General features: G+C 42.8%; 1 protein-coding gene and 1 long non-coding RNA gene across 3 annotated transcripts in view; one reads left to right on the top strand and one right to left on the bottom strand.

Annotated features, from left to right (window-relative positions):
* Window positions 1–13,022, bottom strand: part of LOC103617599 (interleukin-1 receptor type 2) — a 30,275-nt gene that overhangs the window by 1,751 nt on the left and 15,502 nt on the right. Inside the window, exons 1-9 of one of the 2 annotated variants that reach the window (XM_008635910.2) lie at window positions 12,267–12,437; window positions 10,580–10,710; window positions 10,224–10,482; window positions 7,901–8,075; window positions 6,342–6,516; window positions 5,205–5,270; window positions 3,805–3,940; window positions 1,724–1,869; window positions 1–423 (exon numbers count right to left, since the gene is read on the bottom strand). In XM_008635910.2, the coding sequence (XP_008634132.2) occupies window positions 296–423; window positions 1,724–1,869; window positions 3,805–3,940; window positions 5,205–5,270; window positions 6,342–6,516; window positions 7,901–8,075; window positions 10,224–10,482; window positions 10,580–10,658 (1,164 nt within the window). In that variant the 5' untranslated portion in view covers window positions 10,659–10,710; window positions 12,267–12,437 and the 3' untranslated portion in view covers window positions 1–295. Of the gene's footprint in view, window positions 424–1,723; window positions 1,870–3,804; window positions 3,941–5,204; window positions 5,271–6,341; window positions 6,517–7,900; window positions 8,076–10,223; window positions 10,483–10,579; window positions 10,711–12,266; window positions 12,438–13,022 lie in introns of those variants that run through there. The other variant, XM_017737090.1, reaches the window with a different exon arrangement.
* LOC108447360 overlaps window positions 1–13,022 on the top strand; it is a 40,391-nt gene that overhangs the window by 21,666 nt on the left and 5,703 nt on the right. The window contains exons 2-3 of the long non-coding RNA XR_001862900.1: window positions 1,948–2,148; window positions 7,512–7,656. This is a non-coding gene — a long non-coding RNA (uncharacterized LOC108447360). The remainder of the gene's footprint in view (window positions 1–1,947; window positions 2,149–7,511; window positions 7,657–13,022) is intronic.

The raw sequence follows: 13,022 nt of genomic DNA, 5'->3' as shown, positions 1-13,022 counted from the left end.
TCCCTACCCTACCCTTCCCATATCCAGAGCATGGTTTTGCGTTCCAAAATTCTACAGATTTCACCCTAGATGCAGAACAATAGAACCAGATTTCCTGCATCTAAGCAGCATAAAAATGCAAACTTATATTCTTAACTTCATCAGATCATAGAACACTTGGAGAAGTGGAAAAGAGCTGTTATTATCAGTCTGTTGGGAATGTGCTATGTCAGGTTGGAAATGCTCTCTGTGTCTGACATGAAAGACAGCCAGGGTGATTTTTTGTTCCATTGGCAGTTGGAGAACCAAGTGGATTTTAAACCTTTGGTATTATATATCCTTTATCAGCTCTCCGCTTCCAGTACTTGCGCATGTATATCCCTCCCACGATCACACAGGCCAGTGCAACAGGAATAATTGCAATGTACCAGGACAGACCAACAGCTGGAAAAGTAAACAAAATAAATATTAGAAAAACAGAAAAAACCCCAACAAACTCCCAGGAGCGTAGTTCTCTAAGCTCAAGTGGGAAGAGGAGAAATCACAATAAAAAGGATGTCTGCAAGTTAACCTTCCAGCAGGGCTTATCGCCTTTGAAAGGAATAGGTCTGTTGATTGAGCACTCTGGGAAATGTGTTCATGAAGATGGGAGGAAGGATTGGAAAACAACAGAGGGTGAGAATTTAAGGTTCAGTCTTTTGCAGACACCCAGCTTTCTGAACACCTGATCAGAGCAGCTGTGTCCTTTTTATCTTGGTTTCTTAAAAGCAGAGACATTCCTAGCCGGAAATCCAAGCACCATGTGGTGCAGCAGTACTTAACATTTAGTCCACCCACAAGTTGTGTGAATAACTTTCTCCTACAGAGCAGTTTATAAATTAGCAGTGATTGACCCAAGACTCAGAACTTCTTCACAAATCTGGCTGATTTCCAACACCAGTGTCTATCCAGACCATTTTGGATTATTCCAATATATATTGCCTCCTCTGTCGTTATACCTATGTAGCTCATGGAAGAGAAGAGCAGCACATGGTCCAGCAAACTGAATACAAATCCCTCATCATAGGGTGCTGGAGTGAGTCATAACTGATAATGAAGCTGAAAGTGTTCATGTGACTTTCTAAGAGAGCGTGAGCAAACTTTGGCGATTCACCAACGTCATGCAAAGAAACAATTAGCATTGCTTCACATTGTTTATGCAGCTGGTTCTTGGCCAATGGTTTATCACACTGCAACATTAATTGCACTGAGTTTAGATATCTCTTCCCATCACTAGGAGTCAAAATAACAACACCCATCATAATTTACACTTCTTGTTATTTTGGCAGAAGTCTGTGCATGAGGAAAAGGAACACTCTAATCATTTATTCTGTTATTGTCCTTTTATTCCCTGCTTGTTGAGGAACTGGAGGAGATTTGGCCCTGCTGCAAAGAGAGTGTGCCAGTAGTCTCACTGGAACAATTATTGCACAAAGTGTATCTAAATTGAAGTCTCATCCAACAAACAGATATACCAGCACAGATGGATCCTTATCCCTTCATAAAATGTCAGTAAATGACCTGCTGTAGTAGGTGTATTTTGTGAATAGGCTATATCAAAGACTAAAGGTGAAAGAGGCAACTGGATTTTCCCCAGGAAATAACTCATCCCAACACTAGCTCTGACAGTATAAACAGATCAGATGATAATTTAGCATTAGAATAATAATAAAAATTATCAAAAATAAGCAGTCAAAATAACTACCTTCCTGCTTGACCCTTGTTGGCAGTACTTGGTATCCATATCTGTTCTCAGCCAGACAGGTAAAGTCTGTGTAAAAGTCCACTTCTTCAACAGAATCAAAAATCAATGGTACTTCAATGAAGTTTTCACCATTTTCTACAATTTCTCTGGAAGAATAAGAAAGATTTAAAGTTAAATATTTTAATAAGATGGTTTTCCTCTATTTGATATGTCCCTTCTAACAGCACATCACAAGAAAATGCATTGGATATTGGCTCATTTCTGAACCAGCCCCTCAGCATTCATGGACACCTGTTGTCTTCAGTAACCCAGTTGTGCTATTTGTGTCTCCGTGGGCAGTACCTATCCTGCACTTTTTGGAGTCCAGAGGAAAAAAAAAATCTGGATTTGTCTTGCAAAAACAAAGAAAAGGGAGGGGAAAAAAGGTAAGTAGAATTCTGTGTATCTTTGAGCTCACTTCACAGCATTGTGCAAGGACCTAATTCCTTCTCTCTGACCACCTGAGGTTAATTCTTATGACCAGCTGGAAGAGGACATATGGAGAACATAGCCCTGCAAATACTCTCTGAGAAAACTGAACCACCATTCCTGTCTATCACATGCTCAAAGCCAATTGCTCAATACAAGAAACTGTCCAAGAGGTTTCCAGCTTATTTCAACATGATTATTTCAGGAGTCCCACTATTTTCAAGTGATTTTCTAGCTGGAGTCAAATATTGTCCGTTGATATCTTTTAGTCATTACCAGAGCAGTTGTCCAGCTGCTCCTAAATGGTCAGATCACGAGCCTGCATTGCACAGAAGCAATGGAATTCCCTGGCGCTCCTCTCAGGAGCTCTTTGCCAGAGATTTCTGCAGGGAATTTGTTTTCCCAGTGGCATTTGAGCTGTTTTGTCATGCTGCCATAATGAGGGCTTCCAGCAGAACTGGGGTGTCTCACACACTGTGGGTCCTGCAGGAACCTCAGCTGTCACTGTCACTGTCCTTGTGCAATTGCATGATAATATATAACAGCAATAATGATAGTGATAGGCATAACAAAAATAAATTTTAAAGTCCAAGTAAGAAAGTGCTGCTCTATTCTAAAGCCTGCAGAGATTATAGCTGCAGCACATTTTGTGGTTCCTGTCCACAGGTCCAATGCATTTTCACTTATCCAGATGAACAAGATTATAAATTAGTTTTCTCAGTCATGCTGTGGGGAATGGGAAAACACCTAAAGGCTGGGACATACAGCTGAGTTACTATGTTGCCTCTGGCTGCACCATGGCCAGGCTGTTATCTGGCACTGGTGGCCACAAATTGCCAAAACCATCTCACATCCATAACTGTAAGAAACTAGTGGGAAAAGCCTTGAGGCACGCAGCTATGAGGCAGCTAGGGAAGCCTGGCAGCATGCAGCTATGAGGCAGCTGAAAGAAGGCTCCTCAAAACAGGGAGACACAATGAATCAGGGCAAGAGGATGTGGAACATCCTGTTTCTCCCTCCCACCAGCATCCCCTTCAGTGCTACTCTGGCATCAATTCTAGCACTCAGCGGGTGTCTGTGAGAGTCAGTTAAACTCACTAATGTGGAAAAGAACAAGCTTAGAAGGAAAAACAATGTTATTTAAAAAAAAAACAAAAACAAAAACCAACAAACCACTAGATAATTTTCTGTTGTCTTAGTGTATTCGGAGAACCTCATGAATGTCAGGGACAGAATGTAGCCACTTTGCTGGCATGGGGTAAGGAGAGAGATAAGAGAAGCAGTGGGAAAAATCAAGTCTCCTTGCTTTCCACTGCATTCAGCTCTTACATTAGCTCAGTTGTTCATGAAAACGTGCTTAAAGTTTAAGTCTCAAATCTGGCTCATTTGCAAAATACCATGTAACGAAAAACAGAGATAAAGAATTTATTTGACTGACTAGGTTGGGCTTGGGTTTTTTTTGCTTGTCTGCCCTTTCTTTTTCTCAGCTCTCACCTTCACTTCAGATCTGTCCATTTCCCATTTCATTACCTGGCACTCAGCTGCACCAAGAGCCCCTGCAGCACTGCAGGTTGAAACAATAAGCACAAGGAAGCACTTTCAGCCAGACTTACTGTCGTTCTCCCTCTGTAACTCTGCTTTGTTTATAAACCACGTCAACTCTGGTGTCATTTGCCAGCCATTCCACATCAGTTTGGAAATGGCTGCTCAGCCCAACAAACACTTTGCACGGGAGAGTCATCTTGGAGCCTGTCAAAAAAAGGAAGATTGAAAAACAATTTGGATACATATGAAGAACTACTCTTCCTTTTGGTGAAAACCAACAACTCCAGTGAGAGACCCCACAAACATCAAGAACCACTTCTTTCATAACTGAAGTTAATCTCCAAACTGCTTTTGATCCCCTACTCCTTGGCAGCAAGACCCCTCGGTTTGGCAGTACTTCCCTGCTGCTAACCAAATAATTTCCCTATTGCAACAGTTAGCAACTCTTGCACTAAACACATTCCCTAGAGGCAAAGCTGTGTCCCTGTGGCCTTGCCCTTTCTGACGTACTGCAGTCCAAAGGGCACTGTGTGATTTACCCCTCTGGAGCAACTGCATTAACCAGCAGCACAGCTTCACACAGAGATGCTGTGGGTGAGGACATTCAGCTCAAGGTGGGACCTCCACGGATAAAGTGATTTTGCAAAAATTCTGAAACTTTGCTATAATTACTGTAACACTGGGATAAGGAGACTCCAGACTGGTGTCTATATGATATAGAAAACACAGGGCTCAATAATGGAAATAATGTTATTATTATACCTGTGCAGGTAGTGATAAAAGGAACATAAAACACCACACAGAGGCAGATAGAAAAAAAAAAACAAAACAAAAAAAAAACAAAAAAAAAAACAACTCTTTGGCCTACACTGATGGAGAGAAAAGTGGCAGAGAAAACTAACAACATCATAGGACGTAGCTGTGTGTATAGTACCCAGATTAAAATGTCTAGTGTAAAATGTAACTGGCATTTTCTGAGAAGAAGGAATACAACAGAAATTTGTTGCCATCATATAATCTTCAAAGAAAAATTGAGATCCTATCAAGGTACTTGCTAACTAACAACTGTCTAGTTCAAACAGCAAAAAGGAATGAAAAAAGTCTCCTCTCAAAAGAGCTAGATGGCTTGTTCAAAGCTACACGACAACCTAAACCAATTTCAGGAAATACGAAAAAGAAAAGCTCTTAGTGAAGTGAGAACTCTGGACAGCTGAGCTAATGGTGCAAATATGCTTTTATTGCATGGTAACGGGCTAAAATTGACAGCAGTTCTGCAGCTTCTCTTACCTGGAAGATAGCATCTGATTGTAGACATTAAAAAGCAAAAAAATACTCTAGCACTGACCCTCAACTAATATAATTGAGATAAAAAAACCTGTAAAAATTTAAGCCAAAAAATTACACCGTAACAGGACCTGCTCTAATTTTTCTCTAACTAAATGTTTCCAAAAATAATGTTGGGCCTTACCAAGAGCAGCTGATATTGTCTTTTGCGCTGGATACACAATTATCGGGGTAGTTCTCTTCTCTTGTTCTTGGCAGAGAAAGAGAACAGAGTCAGTGCTAAGGCAAGAGAAAATGTGAGCATGGCCCCAGAACTAGAAACATGCCACTTCACCCAACATCCATCGTCTCCCAGGAAAGGATTTGATTGCTAAAGCCCCTGGCAAGCAGATATTCCCGTTCCGAGACGAGCCCCGCGGCTGCGGGGACGGGCAGGGCGCCGCTCCCATCCCGATCCTCAGGGATGCGCACGAGGAATTCGCGGCACGGCCGCCCTCTGCCGGCCGCTCTGCGCAGCAGCGCCCCGGCCCCCCGGGGCCCCCTCTGCGAAACAGCGGCTTGTCTCCGCCCTGAGCCACCGCGAAATGCTTTATCTCCGAACCCCTCTGAAGCCCTTGGCAGTAACACACCCCCTCCTGCCCCCGAGGCATAAATTATTCGGGTTAACAAACACAGGTACTTGCAGGAGGGACCCCCACCCTGCCAGGGGTGCTGTGGGAGCCCCATCAGGGCCAGGACAAGCACTCACAGTGTCACCCTTCCCTTGGCACGGCTGAGAGGCTGAGCACGAGCTCCTCTCAAGAGTTTTGTCAGCAAAGAAGAGGATTTCTTATGTGCTGTAACATTTTAATATGTCAGTCATTGAATCACAGAACCACAGAATGGTTTAGGTTGGAAGGAACCTTTAAGACCACCTAGTTCTGATCCTCCTGCCATGGGCAGGGACACCTTCCACTAGACCAGGTTGCTCAAATCCCCATCCAGCTTAGCCTTGAATGCTTCCAGGGATGGGGGGGCATCCACAACTTCTCTGGGGAACCTGTGCAAGTGCCTCACTACTCTCACAGGAGAAAACTTCCTCCTAATAGCTAATCTCAACCTGCCCTCTTTCAGCTTGAAGCCATTCTCCCTTGTCCTGTCACTTCATGCTCTTGTAAGAAGTCCCTCTCCATTTTTCTTGTAAGCCCCCTTCAGGTACTGGTATGCCACAGTTCGGTCACACTGAAGCCTTCTCTTCTCCAGGCTGAACAAACACAATTGTCTCAGCCTTTCCTTGTACGAGAGGTGTTCCATCCCTCTGATCATCTGATACTATATTTACCAACAGTCTCCAGTTGAATTGTCCTGGTGATTTCGTATGCCACACCTTCAAATGGAAATGACATCTTGCAGGTGTAATACCCAGCGTCTGTTGGTAGCACAGATGTCATGATCAGAGAAGCCGAACCTTTCAGAATGACAAATCTTTCGTTGTCATCTTCCAAAGGCAGAGCATCCTGGAGAAAGGACAGAAACTGGTGTTATGACTCAGATAGCTATGGTTACACCCTGTGTAACTCCCAGACAGATTATCCCTGTCTCTCTCTTACTAGAAGTTCACTTATCACTGGGAAATCTGAGCAGTTCTGCTTTCCCACCAAAGCACAAGTTCTCTGAATGTGTATCCATCTCTAAAATGCCTCATGGCACTATATGAAGTGTGAAGAATTGCTATTTTAATCTATATATAATGTGTGTGCATAGCTCTTCAATAAAGTGCATATTTTAAGATGGAAAACATATAACAAGCTCTTCCCTGAGTCATCTGAAGAGCAATCACCCAAGATTTCAGCACCCATGGAGGTTTTCAAAATGTTATCACTTTCCATACATGACCTCAAAAGAGTAATATTCTAAGATGTTGTTTGAAGAAAAATACTTGTGATCATGTAGGATTTCACGTAACTGTTACTTATCCTATAGATCTCATAAACTGTTAGAAAATCCTGCTCTGTATCCCTAAGGCTCTTCTCATACACGGTTTGGAGCCCTGCTAGGAGAAATTATGTTCCTTCCTCATGAAGGCAGGGTAGCTCTTTCTTACATTTGTAACAAAAACCACTTACATTGAGGGGAGCAGCCTTTTGCTTAGGTAAGGTGGGTTATGCTCCCACTTCTGAAGGGAGTCCTGAGCAGCAACATTTTGCTGGTATGGTACAGATCACAGCCTAGGCACAGCCTGTATATTGCATCCTGTGGGAAGGCTACAGCTGCACAAGGCAGAGTGTGTGATCATAGGGGACTGTAAATAAAAGCTACACTGAGGTGTTTTGGAAATGTAAGAAGAATCCCCTGCTCTCCAGTGTGACACTGAACAGCTGAGGATGTTGTATTTGATCTTAGAGGCAAAACCAGGCTTGCCTACTTGAAAAGCAGCAAACTGGCCAGTTAGGCAAGAGAACACTCCAAGCATTGTGCAATTCATCCAGTATTTCCAAATGCTGTATTCCAGTTGATTAATGAAAGCTACCTCACCTGAACATGGAGGAAGCATCCCTGGGAGGTCCTACTTTATGGGATTCACTAGAAGTGCCATAAAAAGAAGCACAGAGCCAAAGAGAAGAAGACTGTTATCAGGCGGCAAACCCTGGAGTTGGGTAAGTAATTTAACCTTAAAAACAGTTGCACAGCCTGTGAGAGCAGAAAACATGTGGAACACTTCACCCCATGCTGAGTGTACCCCAGAGAACTTTTCTTAAAATGCAAACATCTGCCCCAAAATTCCCAGTGTATTACACTGTGCTCATGACTAAGAACATGATGTTCAGGAGAAATGTGAAGTGGAGATTTATGTGCCAAGTTGGGATGAGGCTATGCACAAAGAGGAAGTGAAAGTTCTACCTTGTACCACTTGAGCTCCAGGCTTGTCCTATTGGGTGTAAAATCCCACAGGTCAGGACAAACGATTTTTCCAGAGGTGAAAGTGAAGAGGACCTGGGGATAGGCAATCTCCTGAGCAGCTGTTTTCTCCACAACTGTGAGGTGGATGGAGACCTCGGCGCAGTAGGAGGAGTTCCTGCAGACAGAGCAGGGAGAGGTGAGCCCCCAAGAGTGATGAGGGGAACTCGAATGACACCCTTCGTTTCCTCCTGGCTCCATTTCCCTCTTTAACATAGACCAAGACTGAGATCATACCAGGAGGGATGCTGGAAAATCACTGGTACTGTTCTTTTGGCACAATCTAAACATGTTGCTGACACATCTGCCTCAGACCTTTAGGCTTTCCTTTTCTTTTTAGTACAAGTTTCCTGTGCACCTTTAGGCTGCAGCATGATTTTAACTTTGTGGGGAGGGGGAACATGTTCACCTGAACAATAGCAGGTGTGTCATGAACCTTCCATCATTTCCTTGGAAGAGGTTTTGACTGTGAAAATGCTAATAATGAAATAAAAAGCTTAAAGCATGTATTAAAATACATCTGCAGTTACTGTTGCACAACCATAGACACTTGTGTGAGTACGTATCATTTTGTGTAGCAAAGAAGGCATTCTGGCTTTGAAAGGTTTGCAATATTCAACATTTTTTTCTGGCCCCAAGTGACAATTCCACTCCCAATGAAGACTGAACCAGGAGAGATAGGTGCTTAAATTATATCCTTTACAACCTCTGGAAGCCTGTTTTGGAGATGCCTCTACTCAGGGCAGTGCCTGATCCTTGAAGGGGACAGCAAAGCCAGGGGAGCCGGGCTGCTACCTCCAGGACAGCAGCTGTGGGCTGCAAGCAGACAGACTGAGACTACTGCCAGGGCACTGTGGCCATCTGTCACATACAGGCCAGATGCCCAAATCCAAAATATTTGCTCCACAGAACACAGAAGCAGAGATCTGTGATAGTTTACCACTACCTTCATTTTACACAGCTGATAAAAAAATCTGCTGGCTTCCCTGTGGGATAATTTGCAGAGGAAATGCAATTTGCTTGCACTTTATTAATCCTATAATAACGCTAGCAATGAAATTACCTACTTGGCTCTTGCATGTCTTTTCCAAATATGCTTCCCAGCATTTTACTAGATCTCTCAGTAACACTGCCATAGTGTTATATATTGACAAAGTGAGGCAGAATAGTCTGAAAAGAGGATTAAAAAACACTCTTGAACATCCCAGGCAACTACTCTGCTCTAGAACAGTATTTGGAACCTTTTGTTGTTTGGGCCTCACTGTCAGTGTCTTCTCTTCTGCTCCACAACTGAAATTGCTGCTAAGACATGTGGGGAAAGGCCAACCTGATACACTGAGCATGATTTCTCAACTTGTCCACCTCTTCTACTGCTGACATGCATCACTAACAAGGTGTGCCTTGCAAGCAAGGAGACCGTGCTCTCCACAAGCAGCTTCAGGGATGTGGAGATACGTTCTCCAGAGCAAGGTGCCAGAGGTACTGAGAGGCTGCCTGGCTGCAGGAGATGGCAAGGGACAGGGACCTGGAATATCTTCTGAAGTTCAGGCTCTAAGGGTGATGGGAGTTTTTGCCTTCCTCAGTCCTCTACAAATGCAGACCCTGGGACCTCTTTTGACGTGGTACAGTGGGCTGTCAGATTGTAAACACTCAGAAAAAAAATGACCAGTAGGGCTGAAAAGAGCCATGGCTGAAGTCTCAACTCATTGCAACACCACAAATCTGGTACCAGTCTAGTAAATATACACTGGGTCTCATGAAAAGTCTTATTGACAATACCAAGTCAATCAAATTCTGGTTTAAAACATGACGCAGAAGAAAAGTGAAGACCGGGGATAGGAAGAGGGAAGAGGAAAGCCACTGCAGAGCCACAATGCCGTATATATGTTTCATAAGGCAGTCTGAGGTGCAAGAAGGGTATTTGCGCTCAGCAACACCCCCTGCCTGCAGCGTGCCTCACTTGCTATAGCACTGACTGGCTCAGAGGTAACCAGAACAAACTCTCCATACACTATTCTCCTATGAGATTGTAGCCAAAATGGCAACCATGTGTCAAAATTTATCCAGATTTCAGTAGAGGTAGCTACAGGAAACATACAGCGCACTCTAAGGGTCCTGACTTCCCACATTCTTTCTCTCTAACAAGGTCAGCAAGGAAATTATGTTATCCAGAAATGCTCTGAATATAACTGGAGTTTAAAATCAAGGTAATGCATTTAGACATAGCCACTTTGTTAGTGAACTAGATTTTCTTTTAAATACCTACCTTTTTGTGCAGATATACACTCCCGAGTCTTCTAGCATCACTGGTAAAAACCAGAGTGCATCTCCTTTTGCCCAGATTCTTGAATCTTCATCTCTTCCTGGTATCATGGGGTTTGAACCATTTTTATACCATGTGACATTAGGGGTCAAGGCAGAGAAATCCAAATGTTTGTATCTGGGAGAAGGGCATTTCAGAACCACAGGTTCTCCATGCAGTTCATAGTAGTGTTTGAAAAACACGGTGCGATCTGGGCAGTTTTCTATATAAATTAGAGATATTTTTACATTACTGTCAGACAGGAATATTAAAAAGAAGGGTGAGGGAAACAGAAGGAAAAAAGACAAATATGCACTTACCCGTGGTTTTGACTTGCTGGAGTCTGAAAGCAGAGGCACCTGCTGTGCATGTCACTAGGACAAAGAAGAGCCCACGCATTTTTTTCCACGGGAAATCAGAAGGAGGGGGTCAAAGGAAAGTGTTTTGAAACCTACAAGGAAGTTTATTACAAGATAGAAGATATAATGAAAATACTCAATGTTATCTGAAGAGTTAACTGCTATTTTTCTCGCTCCAGACCTGGGGAGCTTTGGTTCATCCTCAGTGAGCAGAAAGCTGTCTTCATCCTTAGTTTATGGGGGCTGAACTGTGGAACCAGAACATCTGGCTTGGCACACACATACCACTTCTGGCCCTTCCCTTTCACTTGAGGAGATGAAAAGAGCATACCACAAGATGCTGCTGTCCCCACAGCTTTTCAGAGCAGCAGCTACAGGTGGAAAAATCTAGCTCTGCTTATTTTGCAATGTGACTGAAGCACAGGTCAGCTTCTTTGAGTGAGCTGCAGTGCAATAGCTTGGGTGAACACAGAGGCACAGTAGGCCAGCTAGTGTGAATCAGACTACAGGAAAACTCCCTGCTACAAGCAGAGCCAAGCTTTCTTGTCTACAACAAATGTTTCTCTTGGGACAAAAAACATGGACTCCCATGGCATGTATACCCATCTTGCTGGTGGTGCACAAGTAAGTTTTCAGCATGGACACTACTACCATCTGTTTTGAAAAAAAAAGATAAGGAAAACCCGAACAACCTGTCCTGAAAATCACATAGGTTGGCACAAAGGGAAAATTAAATTCTCCGCTGCCAGTCATTCATCAGGTGTCATCTGTATGGGCCTGGCATGGGCATGGCAGTGTCTGTGTACACCACTGAATGCTTCTGCTCTGCCACGAGGCCTCAGCTCCTGCTACTCAGTTGATGAATTATGCTTTACCTCGGTGTGCCTTGGGCAAAAATATATAAAACATGCTGGATAGAGACACTAGTTTATGTTCTATGTAAGGAAATTATGAGCAATACAGTACACATATCCACATGATACGTTGCACTATTTCCATTTTACATACAGAAATTGAAACTGCATGCATTTAACATTAGCTTAAAACTATGACAAATATTAAATGACTGGACAACTACTTCAAATCAAAACCAAAAGCAAAAATAAATATTTCTACCAATATAACAACATAAAGCCATATTCACAGGTATACACCTTTGAGTATCTCTTGTGTATCCCATCATGTTCATACTTACATAATGGTTTTAATCCAAATTTCTTCCTGTTCCAGTAGCTATATTTATCTGATATCTGACATTGACTACAATAAACTATTTTCAGCTTGTTGTCATCTCTACAGCACCACAAAACCGACTTCTTGCTCAATAATACTGTTTCATAACCATGGGTCATCTCCCCTGCTCTTAGATCAGCATGGGTTTCCAGGGAATCAGTATGGAGCTCTAGCCTCTCTCAGCTACACTTGAACCAGGTGCTAGTGGCATTAACAAGTCCCATGGTTCATATCAATACCCTGTAAAAGGTGAGTTTCTCTCTCTTCAGATCCTTTGCCTGACAAAAACACTTGGTTATTCTGTTCATAGCTTTCTGGTCCCTTTGGTTTAGTAACTCACAAACTCCATGAACCTTACACCATTTGAGGGTTTAGAGAAAGTTTTCATTCCCAAATTTCGATCAGCTTCACTTACCTGTGTTTCTGTTGTCTTTCAGCCATGAGCTTCTCAAAGAAGCTATCAGACTGAAAATTCCTAGTGAGGACCTTATATAGGGTTTAGCTCAACCCACAGCGGAAATTTGTCTCTCATTGCCCAATCAGATTTGTGTCAAAACCAAATAACGTTTTAGACACAACTTTCTTCCCTTCCGTAGAGTGAGGATGAGAGAAACAGAGGCAGAGACAGAGAGAAAATATGTGTTTGGATTTCCCAAAGAAAGGGGAAATGACTGCTAAATATATGACTAATTTTCCCCTTTTCTGACGAATGGAGCTTGCATACACTCATGTCTTCACATGACTATTTCACACACTACCTCAAGTACCTCAAGTAAAAAAATTCTCATGGGTAACAAAAGGTGTACTGCAGCACAGTCAGCAGCTGAATAATTGCACAGCAGCCAAATAATCTCAATCTTCACATTTTGTGGTTTAGCCAGCTCTTCATGGACAACATAAATCTGTGATTTCCCAGATCGCTGGTGAAACACAAATGTGCTGATTCCCCTTTCCTCTCCTAACATCCATTTTAGTGTGACAGCCTACATTAAGGCTCTCTTGCAATGGGATATAAAGAAATAACAGCTTGGTTTCCAGGTTGTAGTGGTTTGGTCCAAAATACTCATTACTGTTTACCTTCTGTGAGATAAGAATTAGGAGAACCGCAAAGCAGGCACAAAACTTGAAAGAATATAAAGAAGTTTATTAACAGACCTAAAAGAAGAAAAAA

The sequence above is a fragment of the Corvus brachyrhynchos genome, unplaced genomic scaffold (genome assembly GCF_000691975.1).
Source record: "Corvus brachyrhynchos isolate BGI_N302 unplaced genomic scaffold, ASM69197v1 scaffold83, whole genome shotgun sequence".
Taxonomy (NCBI): Eukaryota; Metazoa; Chordata; class Aves; order Passeriformes; family Corvidae; genus Corvus; species Corvus brachyrhynchos.
Note: the sequence above shows the minus strand (reverse complement) of the source record. Positions and strands in the feature narration are given on the sequence as shown.